Below are 22,778 nucleotides of genomic sequence, written 5' to 3'. Positions count from 1 at the left end.
CTTTTATAAAAATAACTCACTTATCTGTTTTCAGCACATTGTAGGGTTGAGTTGAAAGAAACTCGAGTCTGAGACTCATGTTATTTGTTGCTCTCCCCCACCATGCAGATCACTAAATACGCTGCAGGGAAGCCCAGTAGCAGCAGCGTGGCCAGACAATAGCAAACATAAGGATGGCATGATGGCACAGTGATTAGCACTGCTGCCTCACAGTGCCAGGGACCTGGGTTCAATTCACAGCTTAGGTCACTGTCTGTGTGGAGATTACACATTCTCCCTGTGTCTGTGCATGTTTCCTCTGGGTGCTCCAGTTTCCTCCCACAGTCGAAAGATGTGCAGGTTAGGTGGATCGGCCATGCTAAATTGCCTTAGTGTCAGGGGGACTAGCTAGGGTAAATGCATGGAGTTACGGGAATAGGGCCTGGGTAGGATTGTGATCGGTGCAGACTCAGTGGGCCAAATGGCCTCATTCTGCACTGTAGAGATTCTATGAGATTCTTCTCAGGGCAAATGGCATATTCAGCCTTCCTGGCACAGTAAGTGTGTCAGAAAGTGGCTTATTTAGTTATAGCGCAAACTCAAAAGCAGCCCAAGGAAGTAGAGAGCTAACAGAATATCACATAAAATTTACTGAAATTTGAATTTGTATTTGGAATTAATCACTGATAATGAGTTGAAGTTGCACACAATACATGACAATTGAGAGGATGTATCATGGGAAAATATACAAACATAACTGGCACGTGACAATGAGAAGGGGAATAAATCAGTTACATTCTATTTCAACTTCCTCTCTATTTACTCTCTTTACAACAACCTGAGGTCACTATCTGCTTTAAGAAGACGACCATCATCCTGGCACCTAAGAAAAGCCAAGCAGCGTCCCCCAATGACTATCAGCCGGTGGCGCTGACATCCATCATTATGAAATGCTTCAAAAGGTTAGTTACGGCATGAATCAATTCCAGCTTCCTGGACTGCCCAGGTCCACGCGTTTGCCTACCGCCGCAACAAATCCACAGCAGATGCCATCTCCTTGGCCCTGCACTCAACCCTGGAACTCCTAGATACCAACGACATCTATATCAGACTCCTACTTATTGACTACAGCTCAGCCTTCAACACTATTCTTCCCACAAAACTTATCTTTGAACTCCATGGCCTGGGCCTCAGCTCCTCCCTCAATCAGCAAGGATAGGCAACAACACCTCCTCCACGATCATCTTCAATGCCAGTGCCCCACAAGACTGTGTTCTCAGCCCCCTAATGTACTCCTTATACATCTATGACTGTGTGGCCAAATTCCCCTCCAATTCGATTTTCAAGTTTGCTGATGATACCACCATAAGAGGTTGGATCTTAAACAATGATGAGACAAAGTACAGGAATGAGATAGAGAATCTGGTGAACTGGTGACAATAATCTCTCCCTCAATGTCAACAGAATGAAGGTTATCATCAATTTCAGGAAGCATAGAGGAGAACATGCCCTTGTCTACATCAATGGGGACAAAGTAGAAAAGGTTGACAGCTTTTAGGTGTCCTAGTTTCCCCATGCCAGCACTATAGTTAAGAAAGCCCACCAATGCCTCTACCTTCTCAGAAGACTAAGGAAATTTGGCATTTCAGCTACAACTCTTACCAACTTTTACAGATGCACCATAGGAAGCATTCTTTTTGGTTGTATCATAGCTTGGTATGGCCACTGCTCTGCCCAAGATCGCAAGAAATTATAAAAGGTCATGAATGTAGCTCAATCCATCCTGCAAACCAGCCTTCCATCCATTGACTCTTTCTACACTTCCCAGAAAAGCAGCCAGCACAATTAAGGTCCCCATGCACCTTGGACATTCTCTCTTCCACCTTTATCCATTGGGAATATGATACAAAAGTCTGAGGTCACGTATCAACCAACTCAAGAATAGCTTCATCTCTGCTGCCGTCCAACTTTTGAATGGACCTACCTTGCATTAAGTTGATCTTTCTCTACACCCTAACTACGGCTATAACACTATATTCTTCATTCTCTTGTTTCCTTCTCTATGAACGGTATGTTTTGTCTGTATAGCACGCAAGAAACAATACTTTTCACTGTATACTAATACATGTGACAATAATAAATCAAATCAAATCAAAACTTTGTTCAGAAGTTTATGTTTGATTGTCTAGAAAAAGGAAGCAGCATTGCAAATTATATGCCCCGATGTTAGCTGGGTAAATACAGAGGATGCTGTATCAGTTGCTCATAATTACTTTCTTGGCACCACGTGGCTAGTTTTTAAAGCTTAGGCATTAAGTTGAATGTCTCTCAAACACTGGATGCATCAGTCTTCCTTATCGTTTTATTGTTCTTGCAATGTCCCAATAATAGAGGGAGTAGGGGGCGTGAGTATGGTTGGTGGCGTTGCGGCAAATAGGGTCCAGGTGAAGGCTGGGATGAAAGCACTTTATCTGAATGCATGAAGCATTCGGAATAAAGTGGATGAGCTGGTGGCGCAGATCGACACAAATGGATACGATCTGGTGGCCATTACAGAGACGTGGCTGCAGGGTGACAGGGACTGGGAGCTGAATGTACAGGGCTATCAAGTGTTTAGGAAGGATAGGCAGGAGGGAAAAGGGGGGGGCGTAGCTCTGCTGATTAAGGATAGCATCACGGTGGTAGCAAGGGATGATATTGGAGCCAAGGAGCAGAGGGTGGAATCGTTGTGGGTGGAGATTAGGAACAGCAAAGGGAGGAAGACGCTGGTGGGTGTCGTCTATAGGCCTCCGAATAATGATCTGGAGGTGGGGCGGGCTGTTAACGCGCAAATAAGTGCGGCGTGCAGGAATGGGACGGCCGTAGTTATGGGGGATTTCAATCTGCATATTGATTGGTCGACCCATGTTGGACGTGGGGGGCTCGAGGAAGAGTTCTTGGAATGCTGCCGGGATAGTTTCCTCGAACAGTGTGTGTTGGAGCCGACGAGGGAGCGAGCTATCTTGGATCTGGTGCTATGTAATGAGGCGGGTAGAATTAGGGACCTTGTGGTGAAGGATCCTCTTGGGGAGAGTGATCATTGTATGGTGGAGTTTCTGGTGCAGATGGAGGAGGAGAAAGTGGGTTCCCGGACACGCGTCCTTTGTTTGAATAGAGGGGAGTACGGTAGGATGAGAGAAGAATTGGCGAATGTGGACTGGGGGAGCGCGTTGGAGGGAGGGTCTGTTGAGGAGCAGTGGAGGATCTTTAAGGAGATCTTTCTTGGTGCTCAGCGGAAATTTATTCCGATGGTCAAAAAGGATAGTAGGAGGAGAGGTAATAAGCCGTGGATAACGAAGGAGGTGAAGGAAAGTGTTAAACTAAAAGCGGAGGAATTTAGAGTAGCTAAGAGTAGTGGGCGAGAAGAGGATTGGGAGAGGTTTAAATATCAACAAAGATTGACAAAGAAGTTGATAAAGAAGGGTAGGAGAAACTATGAAGCTGGGCTAGCGCTTAATATAAAAAAGGATAGCAAGAGTTTTTATAAATATATAAAAAGGAAGAGGCTGGCTAGGGTGAATGTTGGTCCTTTAGAGGATGAGAAAGGGGACCTAGTGGTAGGGGATGGGGATATGGCTAAGGTATTGAATAACTTTTTTGTTTCTGTCTTCACGGAGGAGGACGTGAATAATTTGCTGGGTGTTAGCGATGGAAAGGTGGTAGGACTGGAGGGTCTTAATGACATTACTGTTACTAGAGAGGAGGTGCTCGACAGACTGGAGGGGCTAATTGTGGACAAGTCCCCAGGACCGGATGGAATGCATCCGAGGGTTCTGAAAGAAATGGTGGAGGTGATAGTGGATGCCTTGGTGGTTATTTTCCAAACGTCGCTGGATTCCGGGGAAGTGCCGGATGATTGGAAAATGGCTAATGTTACGCTGTTGTTTAAGAAGGGTGGCAGGCAAAAGGCGGGGAATTATAGGCCGGTTAGTTTAACGTCTGTGGTAGGTAAAATGTTAGAATCTGTCATTAAGGAGGAAATTGCGAGGCATCTTGAAGGGAATTGCTTGATAGAGCAGACGCAGCACGGTTTCATTAAAGGGAAGTCGTGTCTGACAAATTTACTGGAGTTCTATGAGGATGTGTCTAGGGCGGTGGATAGAGGAGAGCCGGTGGATGTGGCCTTTCTAGATTTTCAGAAGGCGTTTGACAAAGTGCCTCACAAGAGGTTATTGCAGAAGGTCGAGGGACATGGAGTTGGGGGTAGGGTGTTAGCGTGGATAGAGGATTGGTTGTCAAATAGGAGGCAGAGAGTGGGGGTCAACGGGTGCTATTCGGATTGGCGGATGGTGACTAGTGGAGTGCCCCAGGGGTCGGTGCTGGGGCCTCAGCTTTTTACCATTTATATAGATGATCTGGAGGAGGGAACCGAGTGTAGAGTGTCGAAATTTGCTGATGACACCAAGATTGGTGGAACGGCAAATTGTGCGGAGGGTGTGGAGAGTCTACAGAAGGATCTAGATAGGCTGGGCAAATGGGCCAGGAAATGGCAAATGGAATTTAATGTTGGCAAGTGTGAGGTGGTCCACTTTGGTAGGAAGAATGGTAGGAAGGACTATTACTTACGGGGAGAAAAACTGCAACAGGCGACGGTGCAGAGGGACCTCGGGGTCCTTGTGCATGAGTCGCAAAAACCCAGCTTGCAGGTGCAGCAGGTGGTCAGGAAGGCGAATGGGATGCTGGCCTTCATAGCGAGGGGGATTGAATATAAAAGTAGGGAGGTCTTGCTGCAGCTGTATAGGGCATTGGTGAGGCCGCAGCTGGAGTACTGTGTGCAGTTTTGGGCGCCGCACCTGCGCAAAGATATTTTGGCCTTGGAGGGAGTGCAGAGGAGGTTTACTAGGCTGATACCGGAGTTGAGGGGGTTGAGCTATGAGGAGAGGCTGAATAAACTGGGCTTGTACTCGTTAGAGTTTAGAAGAATGAGGGGAGATCTCATTGAGATGTATAAGATGATGAATGGGATGGATAGGATAGAGGTGGAAAGACTCTTCCCGCTCAAAAAAGACAGTAGGACTAGGGGGCACAGCCTCAAGATAAAAGGGGGGCGGTTTAGAACGGAGTTGAGGAGGAACTTCTTCACTCAAAGGGTGGTGAATCTCTGGAATTCTCTGCCCGTTGAAGTGGCGGAGGCTATCTCGCTAAATATTTTTAAGACGCGGGTTGATGGGTTTTTGATAGGAGAGGGGATTAAGGGTTATGGGGAGAGGGCGGGAAAGTGGAACTGAGCAGCGACAGATCAGCCATGATCTTATTGAATGGCGGGGCAGGCTCGAAGGGCTGGATGGCCTACTCCTGCTCCTATTTCTTATGTTCTTATGTTCTTATGCATGCTGATCTGGGTTTGTTTTTATTTTGTCATCCACCTCCACAGCTAGGCTATTTTATATTGCTATGTAGTCTGATCTTGTCGCAGATAATAATGATCTTCAAACTTTGGTGGGAAGGGTTTAAACAGGCAATTGCCTCATGATCTGTTGGCATTTGAAGAACTGCTTCAAGATGCAAAGAGCATACCATATGAAACTTCTGGTGGTGCTGGGGTGGCACATTGATTAGCACTGCTGTCTCACAGTGCCTGGGACCCAGGTTCAATTATGGCCTCTGGTCACTCTCTATGGAGTTTACATGTTCTACCCGTGTCTGCATGGGTTTCCTCCGGGTGCTCCCGTTTCCTCCTACAGTCCAAAGGCGAGCAGGTTAGGTGGGTTGGCCACAGTAAAAATTGCCTCTTCGTGTCCCAAGATGTGTAGGTTAGATGGATTAGTCATGGTAAATGTGTGGTGTTACAGGGATAGGGAGGGGGAGAGAGCCTGGGTAAGGTACTCTGACAGAGTCGGTGCAGACTCGATGGGCTGAATGGCCTCCTTCTGTACGAAGGAATTCTATGATTTTATGAGTCTCACTGCATCTGTCCTTTGCTTCTTTCCAAAAGTGTCATAGAATTTCCTTAGCCATGACTAAAGAACGTCTTTGAAGCCTGCCTTTGATGTCAAATAAATCGAATTTACCAATGATATGAGCAGATCATGAGACTTCCTGGCAAGTGATGACTGATGATGATGATGATGACAAAGATGCTACTGTTACATAAACAACATATACTTAGAGAACATTTTTAATCCATCGAATTTCCCAAAGGCAATTTACTGGAGAAAGAGGTCTTAATCAATTATAGAAGAGTTTAAAGAGATGACGATAGACCATAGATATGCAACCAGAGTCTTTTGACCTGACTTTCACCCTTAAATATAACCTTATGGGTTTTATACAAACAAGCAATCAAGTTCCAGAAATGACCGTGAATATGGATTTAATAGGTGGATTTTAAAAAGTTCTGATTCATGAGGAAGTAAAATGATAGCAAGTTACCACTAAAGGGAAATAACTATGCCCTGATTAATGATTTAAACTTTGGCTGAATTGAACTTTTCTTATGCCGACCTCACTTTTCTTTGGTTCACTCTGCACTTTAGTTGCGAGAATTCAATGTCTGAATAAATAAATTATGTTGAAAAGTGAAGAAGAAGTTCACTTTGACAGGATTAGCTCAGTTTCGGAAAATACTTCAGAAATATTAATCTGTAATCCTTTAAAGCTGACAGTTACACAAGTTATTTTACAATGCAGTGCCAATATCATCATAGCAATCTTTTAATATTGCTGGCTAGGGCAGCATGATGGCACAGTGGTTAACACTGCTACCACACAGCGCCAGAAACCTGGGTTCAATTCCCGGTTTGGGTCAGTGTGCAAAGTCTGCATGGTTTCCCCGTGTCTGCCTGCGTTTCCTCTGGGTGCTCCAGTTTCCTCCCACAGCCCGAAAGATGTGCTGGTTAGATGCAATGGCACCTCAGTGTACCCGGACAGGTGCCACAGTGTGTCAACTGGGGGATTTTCACAGTAACTTCACTGCAGTATTAATGTAAGCCTACTTGTGACACTAATAAATAAAATAAGGTTTTGATGAAATGGTAAGAGCAACAGTGATTTTATGTCACAGAGAAATGGGAGGCATTGCTCAATATGCCACATGCATGGAAAACAAAACACGGGTGCAGACACTAGGTATGGCATAGTGCTACCACCTTATTTTTTGGTGTTTATAGGACTAGCAACACATTTTGTCCTGTTACCCTGATTCTTGTGAAAGTTTTTCATTTTGTACCCTTTCCCAATCAGAAACTCATTTTAGGCCACAGTAGGTTAAGATAAACTGTGATTTTTTTTTCTACTTCAATTGCAAGGGCTCCTGTGGACCAAGAAAATCTCTATTTTTAATTCAGAGCTCACATTATTGGTAATGCGAATTCACCTGGCATAAGAGATGCTTTCCCTTGCCAGGCATTTTTAAATGCTGAAGTTTGCAGACAATATTGATGGTTCATGCTTTGGGGACCCTGTAACACATTATCTGAGTGGTTCACAGCTTTCAAAATAAAAATAAAACCACAAAAATGACATTTAGAAAGATGAGTCTGTTTTTAGCTATTTGATTACACAGGTTTGAGTAACATTACACACATGTAACCTAACTCAACAATACCCAGTGGTATAGCGACTGAATTCCTTTCTAAAACACCAGAATCAAAAGACAAAATAAAACATTGAACGCATTAGTGGTGACAGAAATACCAAAACTTTGCTGAGGCACTAAGCTTGCTCCCTTCTTTGGGAATATTGAAAATAATCAAGACATGGTGGATCAGGTCAACCAGCAAACCAGATCCTAGAATCCCTACAGTACAGAAGGAGGCCATTTGGTTAATCGAGTCTGTACCAACCATAATCCCATCCAGGCCCTATTCCATAACTGCACACATTTACCCTGCTAATCCCCCTGACATTAGGGTCAATTTACCATGGCCAATCCACCTAATCTGCACATCCTTGGATTGTGGGAGGAAACTGGAGTACCCAGAGGAAACCCAGGCAGACATGGGGAGAAAGTACAAACTCCACACAGACGGTGACCTGAGGCCAGAATTGAACCCCGGTCCCTGGCGCTGTGAGGCAACAGTGCTAACCACTATGCCACCCTTACTCTCCTTTAATCATTTTTGATTGATGTTGTCACGTGGAAGTTATACTATAAGTGCTTTTCCTTTTTTGGGAACCCATCTGAACCAGATTCTTCAATCTATAATCACAGGTCTAAAAGTTATTGAGTGTAGAAAACTACAGGTTGGCTGTCCAAGAGCTGTAGTTTAATTACTTCCAGCCCTGAAATGCTAAAACTGTTCTCTAAGCATTGCCTCGGACTTACTCTGATGAACAGTTCAGAGCATCTGTGCAAACAGAATATCCTTAGAACCATTCCTGACTGTAGTGTGGTAATTGAGTGAGAAAAGAGCTGCTGATTTCATAGAATCCCTACAGTGCAGAACAAGGCTGTTTGGCCCTTTGAGTCTGCAACGACCACAGACCCACTCCAGTAATCCTACGTATTTACCCTGCTAATTTCCCTGACACTAAGAGGCAACTTAGCATGGCCAATCCACCAAACACGCACATCTTTGCACTGTGGGAGGATACCGGAACACCTGAAGGAAGCCAGCGCAGACACAGGGAGAATGTGCAAACGCCGCACAGACGGTGACCCAATCCGGGGATCGAACCAACGTCCCTGGTCGCTGTGAGGCAGCAGTGCTAACCACTGTGCCACCTTGCCGCTCTGTGCCCACTCAATAACCATTGAAGAAGGAAATAGTTATCAGCTTAAAACCTTGGAAGATCTTTTTCTGGAGGTGAGTAATGAGTTGACTAATTCTGAAGTTTATGTATTAATATCACAAGTAGGCTTACATTAATACAGCAATGAAGTTACCGTCAAAATCCCCTCGTCACCACACTCCAGTGCCTGTTTGGGTACACTGAGGGAGAATTTAGAATGGCCAATGCATCTCATCAGCATGTCTTTCGGACTGTGGGAGGAAACCCATGCAGACAAGGGGAGAACGTGCAAACTCCACACAGACAGTGACCCAAGCCAGGAGTTGAATCCGGGTCTGGCACTGAGAGGAAGCAGTGCTAACCACTCTGCTGCCCCTTCAAGAAAGTCCACAATTCATAAGATTTTGTGGTGTGGTAATTATTTTTTTCCCTAAAAGTTCAGTTCAGTAAATTGTTTTAAAACTTGAGATCGGCTGACCTGAAGGGTTCTTTTAACTATGTAAAGTCACCCACATTTAGAAAGCAAGACTTGCATAATCCTGGGAATGAACATTCTGAATACATCCCCTCAGGCAGCAATTAATAGTCTACGTACACATGGATGTCCCTGTTTCTGTATTCTCTTGAATGACAGAACAAGAGACAAGAAATTAGGATGCATTTTCAGCTTCGCAGACCTCAGAACGGCATTAAATGCATTGGTCACAAGAGAAATGTCACCCAGTCTTTCTTCGTGATGAGTATTAGTCATATAATCCTTTCATTTTTGGAATTAAACACAAACTGAGGAATTTCATTGAGGCTTCAATTAACCACAAATTATATGTTGTTAGTTATTTAAGGAGTTATTTTTCTAGCTGTGCATTGATGGTTCAATTGGTACATCAGCAAAGTGACACAGGATGACATTTGTAAAATAGAGTCAAAGCCTCTTCATGAATTCATGATGGCTGCCACATCAGTACATCCAAAAACATGTTGGTACAAGATGTACAGTGGAATATACTTTAAAAGACACTGCAGGTTTTTTACTCTTTTTTTCAAATTAATTATTTCTTATATTTGTTGACAGTATGATGTCTAGGCAGGCTTCAGGTAGGGCCTACACTGGGTTTTACAGAATAGTTGTCATTGAAAATACTACCAAGGTATTTTGATGAAAATTAACCAAAATGAAGTGTGTTTGGGACGTATCCTTTCTCTGAAGATGTTAGCCTGGCTATCTCAATTCAACTAAAAGGTGAACATCCATCACCAAATCTCAAATAAACATTCCATCAATTTACTAAGTTTTGCTGAGATGCTAAAATGTAAACTTATCCATTTAGAATTTATCTCAACAACTTCTTCCAAAGGCTATTTACATGCCGACAATTACACCTCAGCACTTTCTGAACCCAGGTTATCTTTAAAGCTGGCAATGTTCTTCAGCATCTTAACAGGAAACAATTACAAATTGTATTGGCATATAACATAAGGGCCGATATATCTCTACTGTTTCTGGGTCAATAATGGCCCACTTGTGTCCAGAGAAAGAGTTGTGGTTTGTGCCCCATTGTGGACAGCCTCACTGAGTGGAGCAGTGGCTCTGAATACCGACTTGATATTGAGCAAGGGTGCTTGCTGTGAATGCCTTCCTCGCTCAACATCCCATCGTGAAAGGATAGGTGTAGTTCCTTAAATCTGGTTGCAGCCCATCTAAGAGAAGGTACTCCAATGAAAAAAAATGACAAAGGCAATGGGAAATTGCATCAGCCACTCTTCAAGAGTCACCGGGTCAAGAACCTCATGGCAGAAGCTTGAGTTAGGACTAGCCCAGAGGCAGAACAGAATGGAGTGATGGATTTCACTTGTGTAATGTGTTCTCCCTGGTTAATCTTCCTCTATGTTTAGTGTTCAGGCGATATAATGATACCCAGGTTGAGTAAGAGGAATATCTGCATTATGCAATCAAATAAGATACAAAACAATCAAATAAGTGACAAAAGAATGTCCTGCTGTGGCCATGGAATTGTTAATTCTGGAGCCTGGATTCTTTCCCACGCAGCAATCAGTCCCAGGTCTGTACTAAGTGTTTTTTTAAAGCACTAAATTTGAGGCAGCACAAAATTGCACTGTATGATATTAGAGCGTGTTCAAATAATTAGGTTCATGCCTCAACCGACAGAGGGTATTTCATATGAACATTTTAAACATTCATATGCATTTTCTCCTCAGTCGGCATTTGATGAATTTTGTCGTCATCAATATTTTGCAGAGTTCATGTGACTTGGATTGGAAAATTGCAAATATGACTTCCATCTTCAAATGAAGGATGAGCGATCAAAATATAGACCTGTAAGCCTTGCTTCTTCTATTAGGAAGGTGAGTGAGGGATTACATGAGGCAGCATCTGGAACAGAATAAACTAATTCAAGACAGTTAGCACGGCTTTAAGAGCACGAGGTCATGCTTTGCTATTTCTTTGAGAAAATGGCAAACCTAGTAGATTGAGGACAGACAGGAATTTGGCACCGTCACACATGATAAGCTGCTGCATTAAGTTCAAGTGCAGAGGATAGATTGGAAGGAATCACAATGGTCTGATAAATGTTTGGCTGATTAAGTAGCAATGCATTCCAATGCTCTTCCCACACCCAGTAGTGCACCAAGGCAGACTTTCATCTGTTACTATAGCTAGTAATTCCCAGAACAAGTCGTTAATCTGTCGCCAGGGGCTTATAGCTTATGGGATGCCACTCCACATCAAGCGTGGCTGACCAGAAGTCTCTCTCACTCTTACCGCCAACCAATGGCATGTTGGAAGGATCTGCAGGTTGATACTCAACCTGTTATTACGAACACACCTTCTTTAACCATCAAGTCCTGGGGTGGGATTTGAACCTGGAGCTTCTGGCTCAGAGGCAGGGATCCTACCCACTGTGCCACAAGTAGCAATGCTTGGAGACAAATATCTAGTTAACAGCTAGTTACCAGTGGAGCTTCTGTACTGAAGTCACTGTTGTCCATATTTTTTATATATGATTGAGAGGAAGAAATTGTGTCCCATTTGCTGATGATAGCAAAGTAGGAGTAGTGGTAAATAATGAATATCAATGTGCATAAATTCAAAAGGATTGTGATGAGATTGTTCAGTGGGTGAAGAAACTGTGGGTGCAGTTTAATGCATGGAAATGTATGATTACTAGGGAAAGCTGGTTTGGGTCATGTTCTAAAAGCAAATTACTGGAGAAATCAGTGCCGGTGAAAAATCTTGGAGTATTACTGGAAAGGTCACTAAAAGCATCGACACAAAGTTCCAAGGCTTTTAACACTGTTTTGGAATGCATAGCAAGAAGCATAATGCATAAATCCAGAGAGATCATTTTCAAACTACAACTGGCCTTGGGGAGTTCAAATCTGGACTACCATGGTCATATTTGGTTTCTCGATTTCTAAAAATGAGGGCACTGAGCTAATAAATGAGAGTGCAAGATTTTTGATCACAGAGTTTAATTGAATGATGCATCAGGATGAATTGATCCCTGTTACGACCCGAGTCTTTTCCTCATCGAAACACGGAGTCAGAGAAGAGGAAAGACAAGTCCTCAAAATTATGTAAGATTTGGTCAAAGAGATCCAAGTTACCTTCCTTGCTGTCCACAGAATACCAGCATAAGGTATCTTATTTACAAATTGAGGATAACAAAATAGCAGGCATAGAAGAAACATTTTTTTTTACCCAAAAGGGTGTTCAGTGTATGGGTAAGGAAATCTTAGTGGCCAGTATTTTCTGTGGGGCGGCAAACATGATTGGATTGCCCCTCTTCTCAGATCTTTGTCTGTCTCAATGCCGACCCACATTTCTTTCCGGCTCTTCAAGTCTGGCTTTTCCAGAAATGAGGAGCTCAGTGTCCTTCAGAGAACTCCATTGCAGCGCTGTAGTGTTGGAGAAGACAAGACACTATTGAATGAATGAACAAATGGGTGAGTCAGTGAATGATAAGGGTGGCAGGATGGGTTGGTGGATGAGTTCAGTGGTAAGTGGTTAGGGTGGTGAGATAGGTAGTTAATTGGTTAGGATGGGTGAGATAGGTGCGTAAGTGGGTTGGGTGGGTGAGATAACTGGGTAGTGGGTAGGGTGGTGAACAGAGAAGTTTGTAGGTGACTAAGAGGGTAGGTTGATAAGGTGGCAGATGGAAGCGTGTAGATGGCTGGGGTAGGTAGGTAGGTTGGGGAGGTTGCACCAGGTCAAGGGTTAACTAGGTTGGGTTGGGAAGGTACAAGCATGCTCCCCTTCATGCTCCACCCCTACCCGACCCCACCTCTGTACGAGCCTCCCTGCATGGCCACATCTGCATAGTCCCACGGCATAACTCCCATTCAGCTCCCGCATCATAGCCCCCACTCAGGCCCCAGGCACAGGGGGCAAACTGTGTCCTACCAGGCGGGAACTGCCTGATGGATACTGTCTGACCATGCCTCTGACCACACAGGGTCTCAATGGGCTCCGAGTTCTCAAGCTTGGCATCGCGAGTGCTGTCTGTGGAGACAGCAGTGATTCTCATTGTTCTTGCGCCACTCCCAAAGGTTTGGTCCTGGGATCAGACCCAATTTTTAGGCCTGTGTGCTATTTTCTGGGATTGGTGCAATCTGTGCCAGGCACGGTGAGGTCAGAAAATCACCCCACATGTTACAATGTTGCTATAATCAGGGCTCCAGGCCATTATATGCTCTAAAGGCATACAATCTAACATTCCCAGCAGTGTGAAGCCCTGTGTTGGCGTTACCATCTCTTCACAAATGTGCTGTAATTGTTAACTGGAAGCAAAACTTGAAGGTTTTGTTGGCCAGTTGCTGTAATGACCCATGTTTCACGAGATGATTGCTGCATAGCCCAAACATCAAATAAACCAAACATTTTTACATGTTTGTACAAATACCTAAAATATTACCGAATGATATGAAGAATCAGTATTATAAAGAAACCACGGCTAACTGTGAACCTATAAAACATTAACACAAACAGATGGTCTCACAAATGGGAAAGAAAAACAAAAATCAGATGCATTCATTCCTAAAACCTTCAAGGATTGGATTGAAGAAAGGCCTATGGCTCCATGCAGAACATAGAAACAGAAAAACTACAGCACAAACAGGCCCTTTGGTCCACAAGTTGCGCCGATCATATCCCTATCTACTAGGTTTACCTATAACCTTCAATTCCATTAAATCCCATGTACTCATCCAGAAGTCTCTTAAAAGACCCTATTGAATTTGCCTCCACCACCACCGATGGCAGCCGATTCCACTCACCCACCACTCTGAGTGAAAAACTTACCCCTGATATCTCCTCTGTACCTACTCCCCAGCTCCCTAAACCTGTGTCCTCTCGTGGCAACCATTTCAGCCCTGGGGAAAAGCCTCTGAGAATCCACCCGATCTATAACCTCTCAACATCTTATACACAAACAAACAAAGAACAAAGAAAAGTACAGCACAGGAACAGGTCCTTTGGCGCTGCAAGCCTGCACCGACCATGCTGCCTGACTGAACTAAAACCCCCTACCCTTCTGGGGCCCAAAAGGAAAGGAATGAAAATTAGAAATCGAACCACAGTGAACAGCTTTTGCAGACTTCCTCGCAGCTGGTTCAGGAGTTGTAATAGTAGAAGCCTCATAACACCAGGTTAAAATCCAACAGGTTTATTTGGAATCAGGAGCTTTCGGAGCACTGCTCCTTCATCAGGTGAGAAGGATGAAGGAGCCTGATGAAGGGACAGCGCTCCAAAGCTTGTGATGCCACATAAACCTGTTGGACTTTGAACTGGCGTTGTGAGACTTCTTACTGTGCCCACCCGAGTCCAACACCGGCATCACCACATCAGCAGCAGTAATGACAGACAAAATGCAAATTTTAACAAAAACAGAATCGCATCTTGTTTTAAACTGTAAAATCTCATTTTACATGAAGTGTTGAATAGACAAGTACATTATGAACACTGTTACCTGCAGAGTAATGCTGATGATGTATGAGGGAGAGATGGAAATCCTCGCTAATGAAGCATTAAGAGGTCAGACGTAAATTCAAATTGTCTTTTGAAGAAAAATTGGACAAGGCTCGGAAACAGGAATGGGAATTGCGATGCCAGTTCACTGCAATGTAGACAGCGTGCAAATCTCATGCTGCTGGCTAATATAAATGGCAGTAGCAGTTCTGTCCAGTGTTAAGTATGCTGCTGAGTGGCAGCACATCTCAGCAAAATGCCCAGGATGGTGCAAAGCTAGCACCACTTAAAGTTAGCCTGCACTTCTTAAATGGGAGGTACATTCTGACTGCAGCTGGTGTTGGGAGTGGCTGGAGAAGAATGTTTGACCTGCAAGGTGTGTGAATGTAGTGCAACAGACAGAGAGCTTGCTCCAAAGTTCTGTGACGCAGCGTTAAAGACCTTGATATAGTGGGTGGACAGGAGGGAAGAAGGCCTCTATCCACAGGGCTGGGGGGGGGGAGGGGGTAGGGGATGGGGTGACAGGAGGCCCTCCAGACAAAGCCTTGGGAGGATGAGCAAATAGCTCTCACAATTAAAGCCAACTGAGTAGCCCCAGAAGTCTGGATGCAGTGTTGCAAGGAGTTCAATGCTTTCACATGTCAGTGACTTCCTTAGAATTTATTTATGGGACGTAGGTGTCACTGACTCAGTCAGCGTGGTGCGTTTCCTGCCGCGAAAGCCAGCAGGAAAACATGCCATATCTTCCGGCCTTCACCTCGTTCATGAGGGTTTGTGCCATATTCCGTGGTGGACCAGACCTGATGACATGTAGTCTGCTGTTGTGTATGAGTGCCGCATTAAAAAGGCGCCCAACATCAGTGACCCATCATGGAAAAAAGAGACAAACCTCCTGAAAATGAAGCTGGATCTCCAGGAACATTCTGTGTCTGGAATATGGACCTCTTCCAGGACACTGAATCTGGAAGATCCATTTGTAGATGTTTCCTCCCTATCCACTGCTGTACTTCCCTGGAGCCCGGGTTGCTGGTGGCCTCCATTCCAGAGCTCCTGTGGGCAGCCCCCAGCATTGCTCAGGTGAAGTCCCAACAACAGCATGTCTGTTGTTGCAGGTGTGTTTTGGACTGTTGTGTTTTCCCACTGCCACTGTAGAAATCAAGCATGGGTGGTCGGGCCTTCTGCAACCTATTAATGGGATGCAAATCAGTTTCACACCAGTCTCCACGGGTTTCCAGATCCTGTGGCGGGAAAGGATCTCTCGGTACTCCCAATTCAAGGACTCTGTGGAAACTGCTCAGGAGGTGTGTACTTCCGGTGGGTAATTCCCCTGTTCCCTGAAAAAGTCGGACTTCAGGCAGTTCCACTTACTTACCTGGATAATTACCCAAGAAGTGTTAGACAGGGAGAACATCGTCTTGGGTAAATGTACAACTGATCCCCAATCACTCACAAAACTCCTCCTAAGCACCCCGAACCCCCGATTACACCCGATTCCCTAGTCTGACATGTCTAGACCTCACCTCTTAATTCCAGCGCTCTAAAGCCCCTGATCCAAGCTGACTAGCCCTCAACATCTGACTACTCCCAACCTCCAGTCTGACCCAACTCCCCGATCCAATTACCCACCTCCCCACTTACTGCCTGACCAACCTATCACTGGTCCACCTACTGCTCTCTCACTCTGTCACCCTTGCCCAGCCTACCCCCTTATCCATTTACCTTACAGACGCTACGTCCTTGCCCACTTTGCTTACCTACCCTATCCGCTTACCCATCTTACTCACCAGTCATCCTAACCATTCACCCACCCCAGCAACCTGCCGAGCCAACACCCTACCTACCTATACACCTCATACCACTCTCTATCCAGCTGCCACCCACACACTTGCCTTACACACTTAGTTTCTCTCCGTATCTGTTTTCTAAGCAGCTTTGGGGCATTTGAACCCTTTACTTATTGGAAGATGGCAGCCAGTGTGATTGGAAGAGGGCATGGTTTCTTGCATGGATTCCTCTGTGTGGTTCCATGTGTGGCTTGTCATACTGAGTCGAACAAGAATGCTTCTTCATCGAAAGCCCACACAGTAAAATTGGAGCAAGGTAACTATTTTTCTTTTTGGTCAGATCAGGGGCCGCAATACTTCCATCACTACCTACAACTTTTCTGGTGGGTTTGCGGTGGGAGATGTTCATCACTGGCCTTGTTCCGGGATTTGCGCAAGCACCGGGAAGCAGACATATCTCCCAGAGCCGGCAAACGGTCGCTGGCCAGATCACACTGGGGAGGGGGGGGCGGTCTGACTCTTTGAGGGGGGGATGCCCAGGACAGTGGGATGCTCTGGGGTGGGACGGGGGAGGGGGAGGGGATTGGGGCTGGCCTGGGAATTGCTGTGGGGGCTGCAATTGGACCGTAGTGAGGGAGGAGTGCTGCAGGGGCAGCACTGCAGAGGTCCCGGGCTGGCCAACAAATGGCAAGACTGACAGATTGCGCCTGCGCAGTGGCCCCAGAGTTCCAGAACTGTCAGAGTCCGGTGCGACTAGGCCCCGCTCCCTGGGTTTTAATGAGATTCACGACTGGGGCCTCTGCAGTGCACAAGAGTGCAGAGATTCAGGGGAGAAGCAGCACTGACAAAACAGTCGCGACCTAGACCAGTTTTCCCACCAATTCAGCATTTCTGGGAGAATCGCAGCCAGGGATTCCGATCCAGCTCGGGTGTCCTGGGGCGATGATTTACATAATATTGTGAAGGTTAATGCAAAAATTACATTTTGTTGTTGATTTCATGTTAAAACAAAATTGGCAGATAGTGGACAGATCTTGTAAAAGGATGTTTAAAAATCTCCTTAAGAAGATTGCCAGCTGAGTGGATCCTGAGGGTATTTGAATTCAAGTGATTGAGTTATCAAGCAAAATAAGATAAAGGCAAAATACTGCGGATATTGGAATCTGAAACCAAAACAGAAAATGCTGGAGAAACGCAGCAGGTCTGACAGTATGTGGAGAGAGAATAGAGCCATTGATTGCCCTGATGAAGGGTGATCCATTCTCGAAACATTGGCTCCATTTTCTCTGCACAGATGCTGTCAGAGCTACTGAGATCTTCCAGCAGTTTCTGTTTTTGTGTGAGCTATGTAGCAAGTTACTTTCATTTAATAGAGTATGAAAATGTTATAGAAAATAGTTTTATGATAATTGAGCTCTAGTATTAAATGTAAACCAAGTATTAATGAAAATAAAAATGATATCAAATAATGGGGGTGATTCTCCCATGATGCTGTGCTGTTTTTGTAGTGCAGGGGCTCGGGAGACTCAAGTAGAGGCTATTTCATGGCTTCCCACTGGGCGCCTCTGCCTCCTCGAGTCTCTGGCAGCCAGATTCCAGCTAAATAATTTATGTAAATTAACACTTCAATACTATTTAAGTATCATTAGTGGGCCTCAAATCTCGGGCTCACTAGCACCTCCCTTTCATTGCCAGAGTGGTTCACTCCAGCGGGGTTTACAATAGCTCACCATTTGCGGGTAACTATTGGCAACCTCGCAGGAGTGAAGGGAGGGCAACCAGGGGCCCCCTCAGAGAGTCAGGCACGGGGTGGGGGGGGGTGCCCCCTAGGCATTGCCATCTTGGCAGTGCCAACTTGGGTCTGGCACTGCCCAATTACCAATGCCCAAGGGGCACTTTGGCACTGCCGACTGGGCATTGGGCAGTGCCAAGGGGATGGGGCTTAATGGGGGCGGGGCCTCTGGGGCGATTGGTGGGGGTGGGGTGTCCTGCTGCCACTCTGCAGTCAGGTTGAGTGATAGAGGGAAGGAGGCTAGCCATCAGGGGGAGTCAGACTGCTGGGGGGGCGGGGGTGGTGCTGTGAGGTGAGGGTTGGGGCTGCCAATGGCGGCCGGGGGAGCAATTGGGAGATCAGGGCTCTGCAGTGAGTGGGGGGGAGCAGGGAAATCAAGGCTAGCCTGGACATGTTCCGGGGGGCGTCAGCCTGCTGGTGTGGAGGGGGCATCGGGGGCTATAGGAAGCGGGTGAGATTGGGCTGGTCCGCACCTGTCTGGAGATGCCAGTGATCGAGCTGTGTGGGTGTCGTGGAGGGCTACGGGGATCGGTCAATGATTGGAAGGCCAGCACTATGGAGCTATTGCGCATGCGCTGATCTCAGTGCTGACAGATTGGCGCAGGCGCAGTGGCCCACTCAGCGTTATGCTGCCGACCTCTCCAGCGGCAACAGGCCCCACCCACAGATTTATGCTGAGGCAGTCTATGACGCAGAGTGTAGGAGATTCACTTTGAAATTCCTGCTGAAAAAACCTGCAGGATTTACTCCAGTTTTGATGCTAATTCAACATTTGGAATTTTTTTTGGGAGAATCACCCCCCCCAATATCTAAATCACCTACCTCTCATTGCCTTCTTCCACCACAGGGAGTTGGGGTAGTTGTGTCTGTGGATTGTGCGGACTCCCTTGCATGTTATGCACAGGGGATGGATGGTTTGGAGGATGGGAGGAAGAAATGATGCCTGTTGCTGTTCCGCATCGGCTTGAATGTGTGCTGGAAAACATCCCTGGAGAGAGAAATAAAAATGTAGCATTAATGAATCCAGGCAGAACTGCTCTCAATAACAATACAGTCACTGCGATAAAATGAAATACTTTTCTCTCCAGAGAATAACAAATGTTCTCTTGGCATGAAAAAGTTCAGATTCAATTTCAATAATTGAGAAAATAATTTTGTAAATGTTCCTTTTCAAAAGAGTTATGAATTTGAAAATAGGGTTGCTAGCAGATTTTTGAAGAAATCAACATGGCTACCTTTCTCAATTTCTACTCGTCAGTTGAAGGATTTTCAATTATACACGTTTGAAATATCCTAAGAAAATTGAGTGCCTACTGCTTGGAAAATTCATCAATGTGTGTCGATTCCAGATTTGCAAGAGAACATATAAACTACAAACATCACAATGTATGTAGATTGCAGTATTAGCATATTTGGATTACAATGCTCAGATTACAGTGTAAGTGTGTATGGGTTATATTGTTAGAAATGTAAATAGATTCCAATGTGTGCAGAAAATTGCATTGATCTGTGCAGATTATAAATACATATTGTCTTGCTGAGAATGTGAAAAACATCAGTACAGTGCAAACACAGACTTTAAATTTTGGGTGGGATTTTCCAGCCCCTCTTCTCCCAACCCCCGTACCCGCATAACGTGTTTTCCAGTGGATGAAGCAGTTCATCATTGGCCACTGATCCTGCTGGTGGGATGAGCCAGAAAATCTTACCCTGTTATGTTTCGGGCTAGATTTCTGAAGGGAGTCAGGAAAACTCTGTACACCTTTAAAAATGGGAGTAGTCCCTGGATTTGTAAATTCAGTCCCACCATTTGCAATTGAAACCATTTTTCCCAGTATGTGATTTCCACAGGAGTGAATCGTGATTCTAATTGTCCATTTAGAATTGGTTGCGAATTCCAACAGATCCCATTTTGGCTGTTGCAAGGGTTTTAAGCTGCCGCACTGTGGGGAGTCACAAACTGAAGGAGTAGGAGAGCGCAGAATGTGTGCATGACTGTCATGATCTGAAATGTTTCAAATCCCCTGCTCTTTAAATTAGATCGTCAAACAGTTCAACAATAATTGAGCCAGGCAGAGGCCTGCACCTAATCTGCGCAACGACTGAACTACTGCTGACATGGTTAAGGCACTATGTAGCCATCGCTGGTGACCACCTGAAATGAACACAGTCCTCCTGTCCCCCATTGGAAGGCTAAGTCTGTTTCATCAAGTCCAAGCTTGCACTGTGCTGGCCCCAATTCATATTTGTTGGCTCTGGGCAGCCTAACTTGTATTCTCTGGAGACAGCCCAAAAAAACGGCCCTGAAATGTACAGGAACGTAATTTCTGGTGGAGCTGGGAGTAGCAGATGTGTTTGGCTTGGTTGCACAATACAACTGAGGACTATCACTGTCCGTGTGTCTTTGTCCTATGATGGGTTAGTATCCCAGACCAACCCGTGGGCCATGGCCTAGAAACTCACCTCAGTCATAATGTTAATCATTAATTTTATGGAAAAGCATATTGTAAAATAAATCATGTGGTGTTGTCACTGAAAAACAGTTGTTTCTTTTAATTCTACTCAAATGGTACCTCATTAGTGTTGTAAACCAATGGAATCCACAAATACAAATGTAATTATGTTTACATTTAAGAAGTTATTCACATAAAATTATTTCTGCCGCAGCATTGCTTCAGACAATGAGAGGTGAATGGATTTATATGTAACAAAATATACTTGTAACAACCTATGGTATGCAGGACAATAACGACAAGCATGCTGCAATACATTTACATTAAGCGCTGCCTTAGGGGGTTATGTTCATTGTCTGGATCTTTAAGATTCGTTAAAGTCACCCTTTTTTTCCTGCTGAATTGCTTTTAAGTTAGTTTTGAGACACTTAAAATGACTGACGGGTGGAACAATTGATTGGGCATGGCAGGAGAACATAACTGTAATTTTCATTGCTTGTGTGACTGGGAGATTTTGAGATTAATCTGGTGCTGGTACTTGTGGTATTAATAAGAATTTAAGATTATAGTATCTGGTTGTAGACCATTTTACCTTTAGACAACATTAATATCGGATTATTATTTCAACTGAAACAAAATACCCTAATACGGTGTTACGTAGTTACGCATTGTCAACTTCTACACAACTTTAAACCATACATATTATATATATATATATATATTTATATAGTTTTTTCAGGGAATTGCTTATTTTAGTTTTTTTAGTTTTATTAGTTTCACAAGTAGGCTTTAAGACTTCATTATTGTGAAAATCTCCACATCACCACACTCCAGCGCCTATTTGGATACACTGAGGGAGAATTTAGCACGGCCAATATACCTAACCAGCATGTCTTTCGGACTATGGGAGGAAACTGGAGCACCAGGAGGAAACACCGGGAGAAAACGCCAACGCTGTGCTGCAGTGATCCAAGCTGGGAATCGAACCCAGGTCCTGGTGCTGTGAAGCAGCGGTGCTAACCACTGTGCCACTCCATGCTAAACTAGTAAACTTACAGAGCCCATTGAGGGCCACTGCAGCATCATTTCTCATTATTTCAGAATTCAATTGTGGTCACAAAATATCATTTTATCACACAGATCTTTCATAAGTCGACTATTTCAAATTTGTACATGAGGTTTGATTGGTAAGTGTACTTAAAATAGTGTCAGTGGCATTTAAAAACAAAATGAAAACATGAACTTAATTTCCTCGTGTTTCTCCATGTTCAGATTGCAATAGGCACTGCATCTTCTGCCACTGAGGCTGGGTGATCTGTTCCTAGGCCTCGACAAGTCTACTTTGCAATCAGCTGCAAGGAGACACGTAACAATGATTTACACTGGCAAGATTTCATGTTGCAATTGTTCCCGAATCCAGCCAGTTACATAGCGGAGATCCCAATGGTCAATACGTTCATGCCTAACAGTCCCCCTCCATTAGATTAGATGGCGTGAGGGCATGACGATGTGAATGATGACAGATTTCCCACAGCACGTACTTGTGAGGAGCAGAACCTGCCACGGGAGTTCAAGCGAGTACTTGACCCAGGAGGGAGAGGGTCTTCTGGCACTGCCTGGGTATCACCCTCTTCTCCCTGTTCCCCCCGGCAATGCAGGGGGAGGGGGGTGTTCCTGGGAGGGAGATATTCAGTGTTTGGGAGGCATTCTATTTTTAATTTTTTGACCATTTAGAAACTAAGTTGCTCACGGGACAGACTCATTCAGAGCCCAGTCAGCCAGTGTGCTGAGGTGGGACCCATCCCATTTTTTTTATGGCAATGAGCCAAACGATTGGGGTAGGAAATTAGCCTTTGGAGTTGTTGTTGGTACATGCTGCATGCATTGAATGGCCTCCTCCTGCACTGTAGGATTCTATGAATGACACTTCACCAAAGATATTGACCACTTTCTTGCTGTTGTTGCTGGAAGATAATAAAAATTGGTCTCTATGATGAGAAGCAGAAAATCACATCGTATAAACTTTCTAAATCTCCTTATTAATGATGTGTAAGAACACAGATTGCAACATT

At 44.8% G+C, this 22,778-nt stretch overlaps 1 protein-coding gene across 1 annotated transcript in view; it reads right to left on the bottom strand.

Annotated features, from left to right (window-relative positions):
* LOC145342994 (zinc finger protein GLIS3-like) overlaps window positions 1-22,778 on the bottom strand; it is a 593,605-nt gene that overhangs the window by 93,703 nt on the left and 477,124 nt on the right. The window contains exon 8 of the mRNA XM_080188697.1: window positions 19,076-19,241. Coding sequence (XP_080044823.1) covers window positions 19,076-19,241 — 166 coding nt within the window. The remainder of the gene's footprint in view (window positions 1-19,075; window positions 19,242-22,778) is intronic.

This window comes from Carcharhinus amblyrhynchos, chromosome 5 (genome assembly GCF_965287045.1).
Source record: "Carcharhinus amblyrhynchos chromosome 5, sCarAmb.v2.hapA, whole genome shotgun sequence".
In the NCBI taxonomy this organism is placed as follows: Eukaryota; Metazoa; Chordata; class Chondrichthyes; order Carcharhiniformes; family Carcharhinidae; genus Carcharhinus; species Carcharhinus amblyrhynchos.
This window is presented reverse-complemented; position numbering and strand designations above follow the sequence as displayed.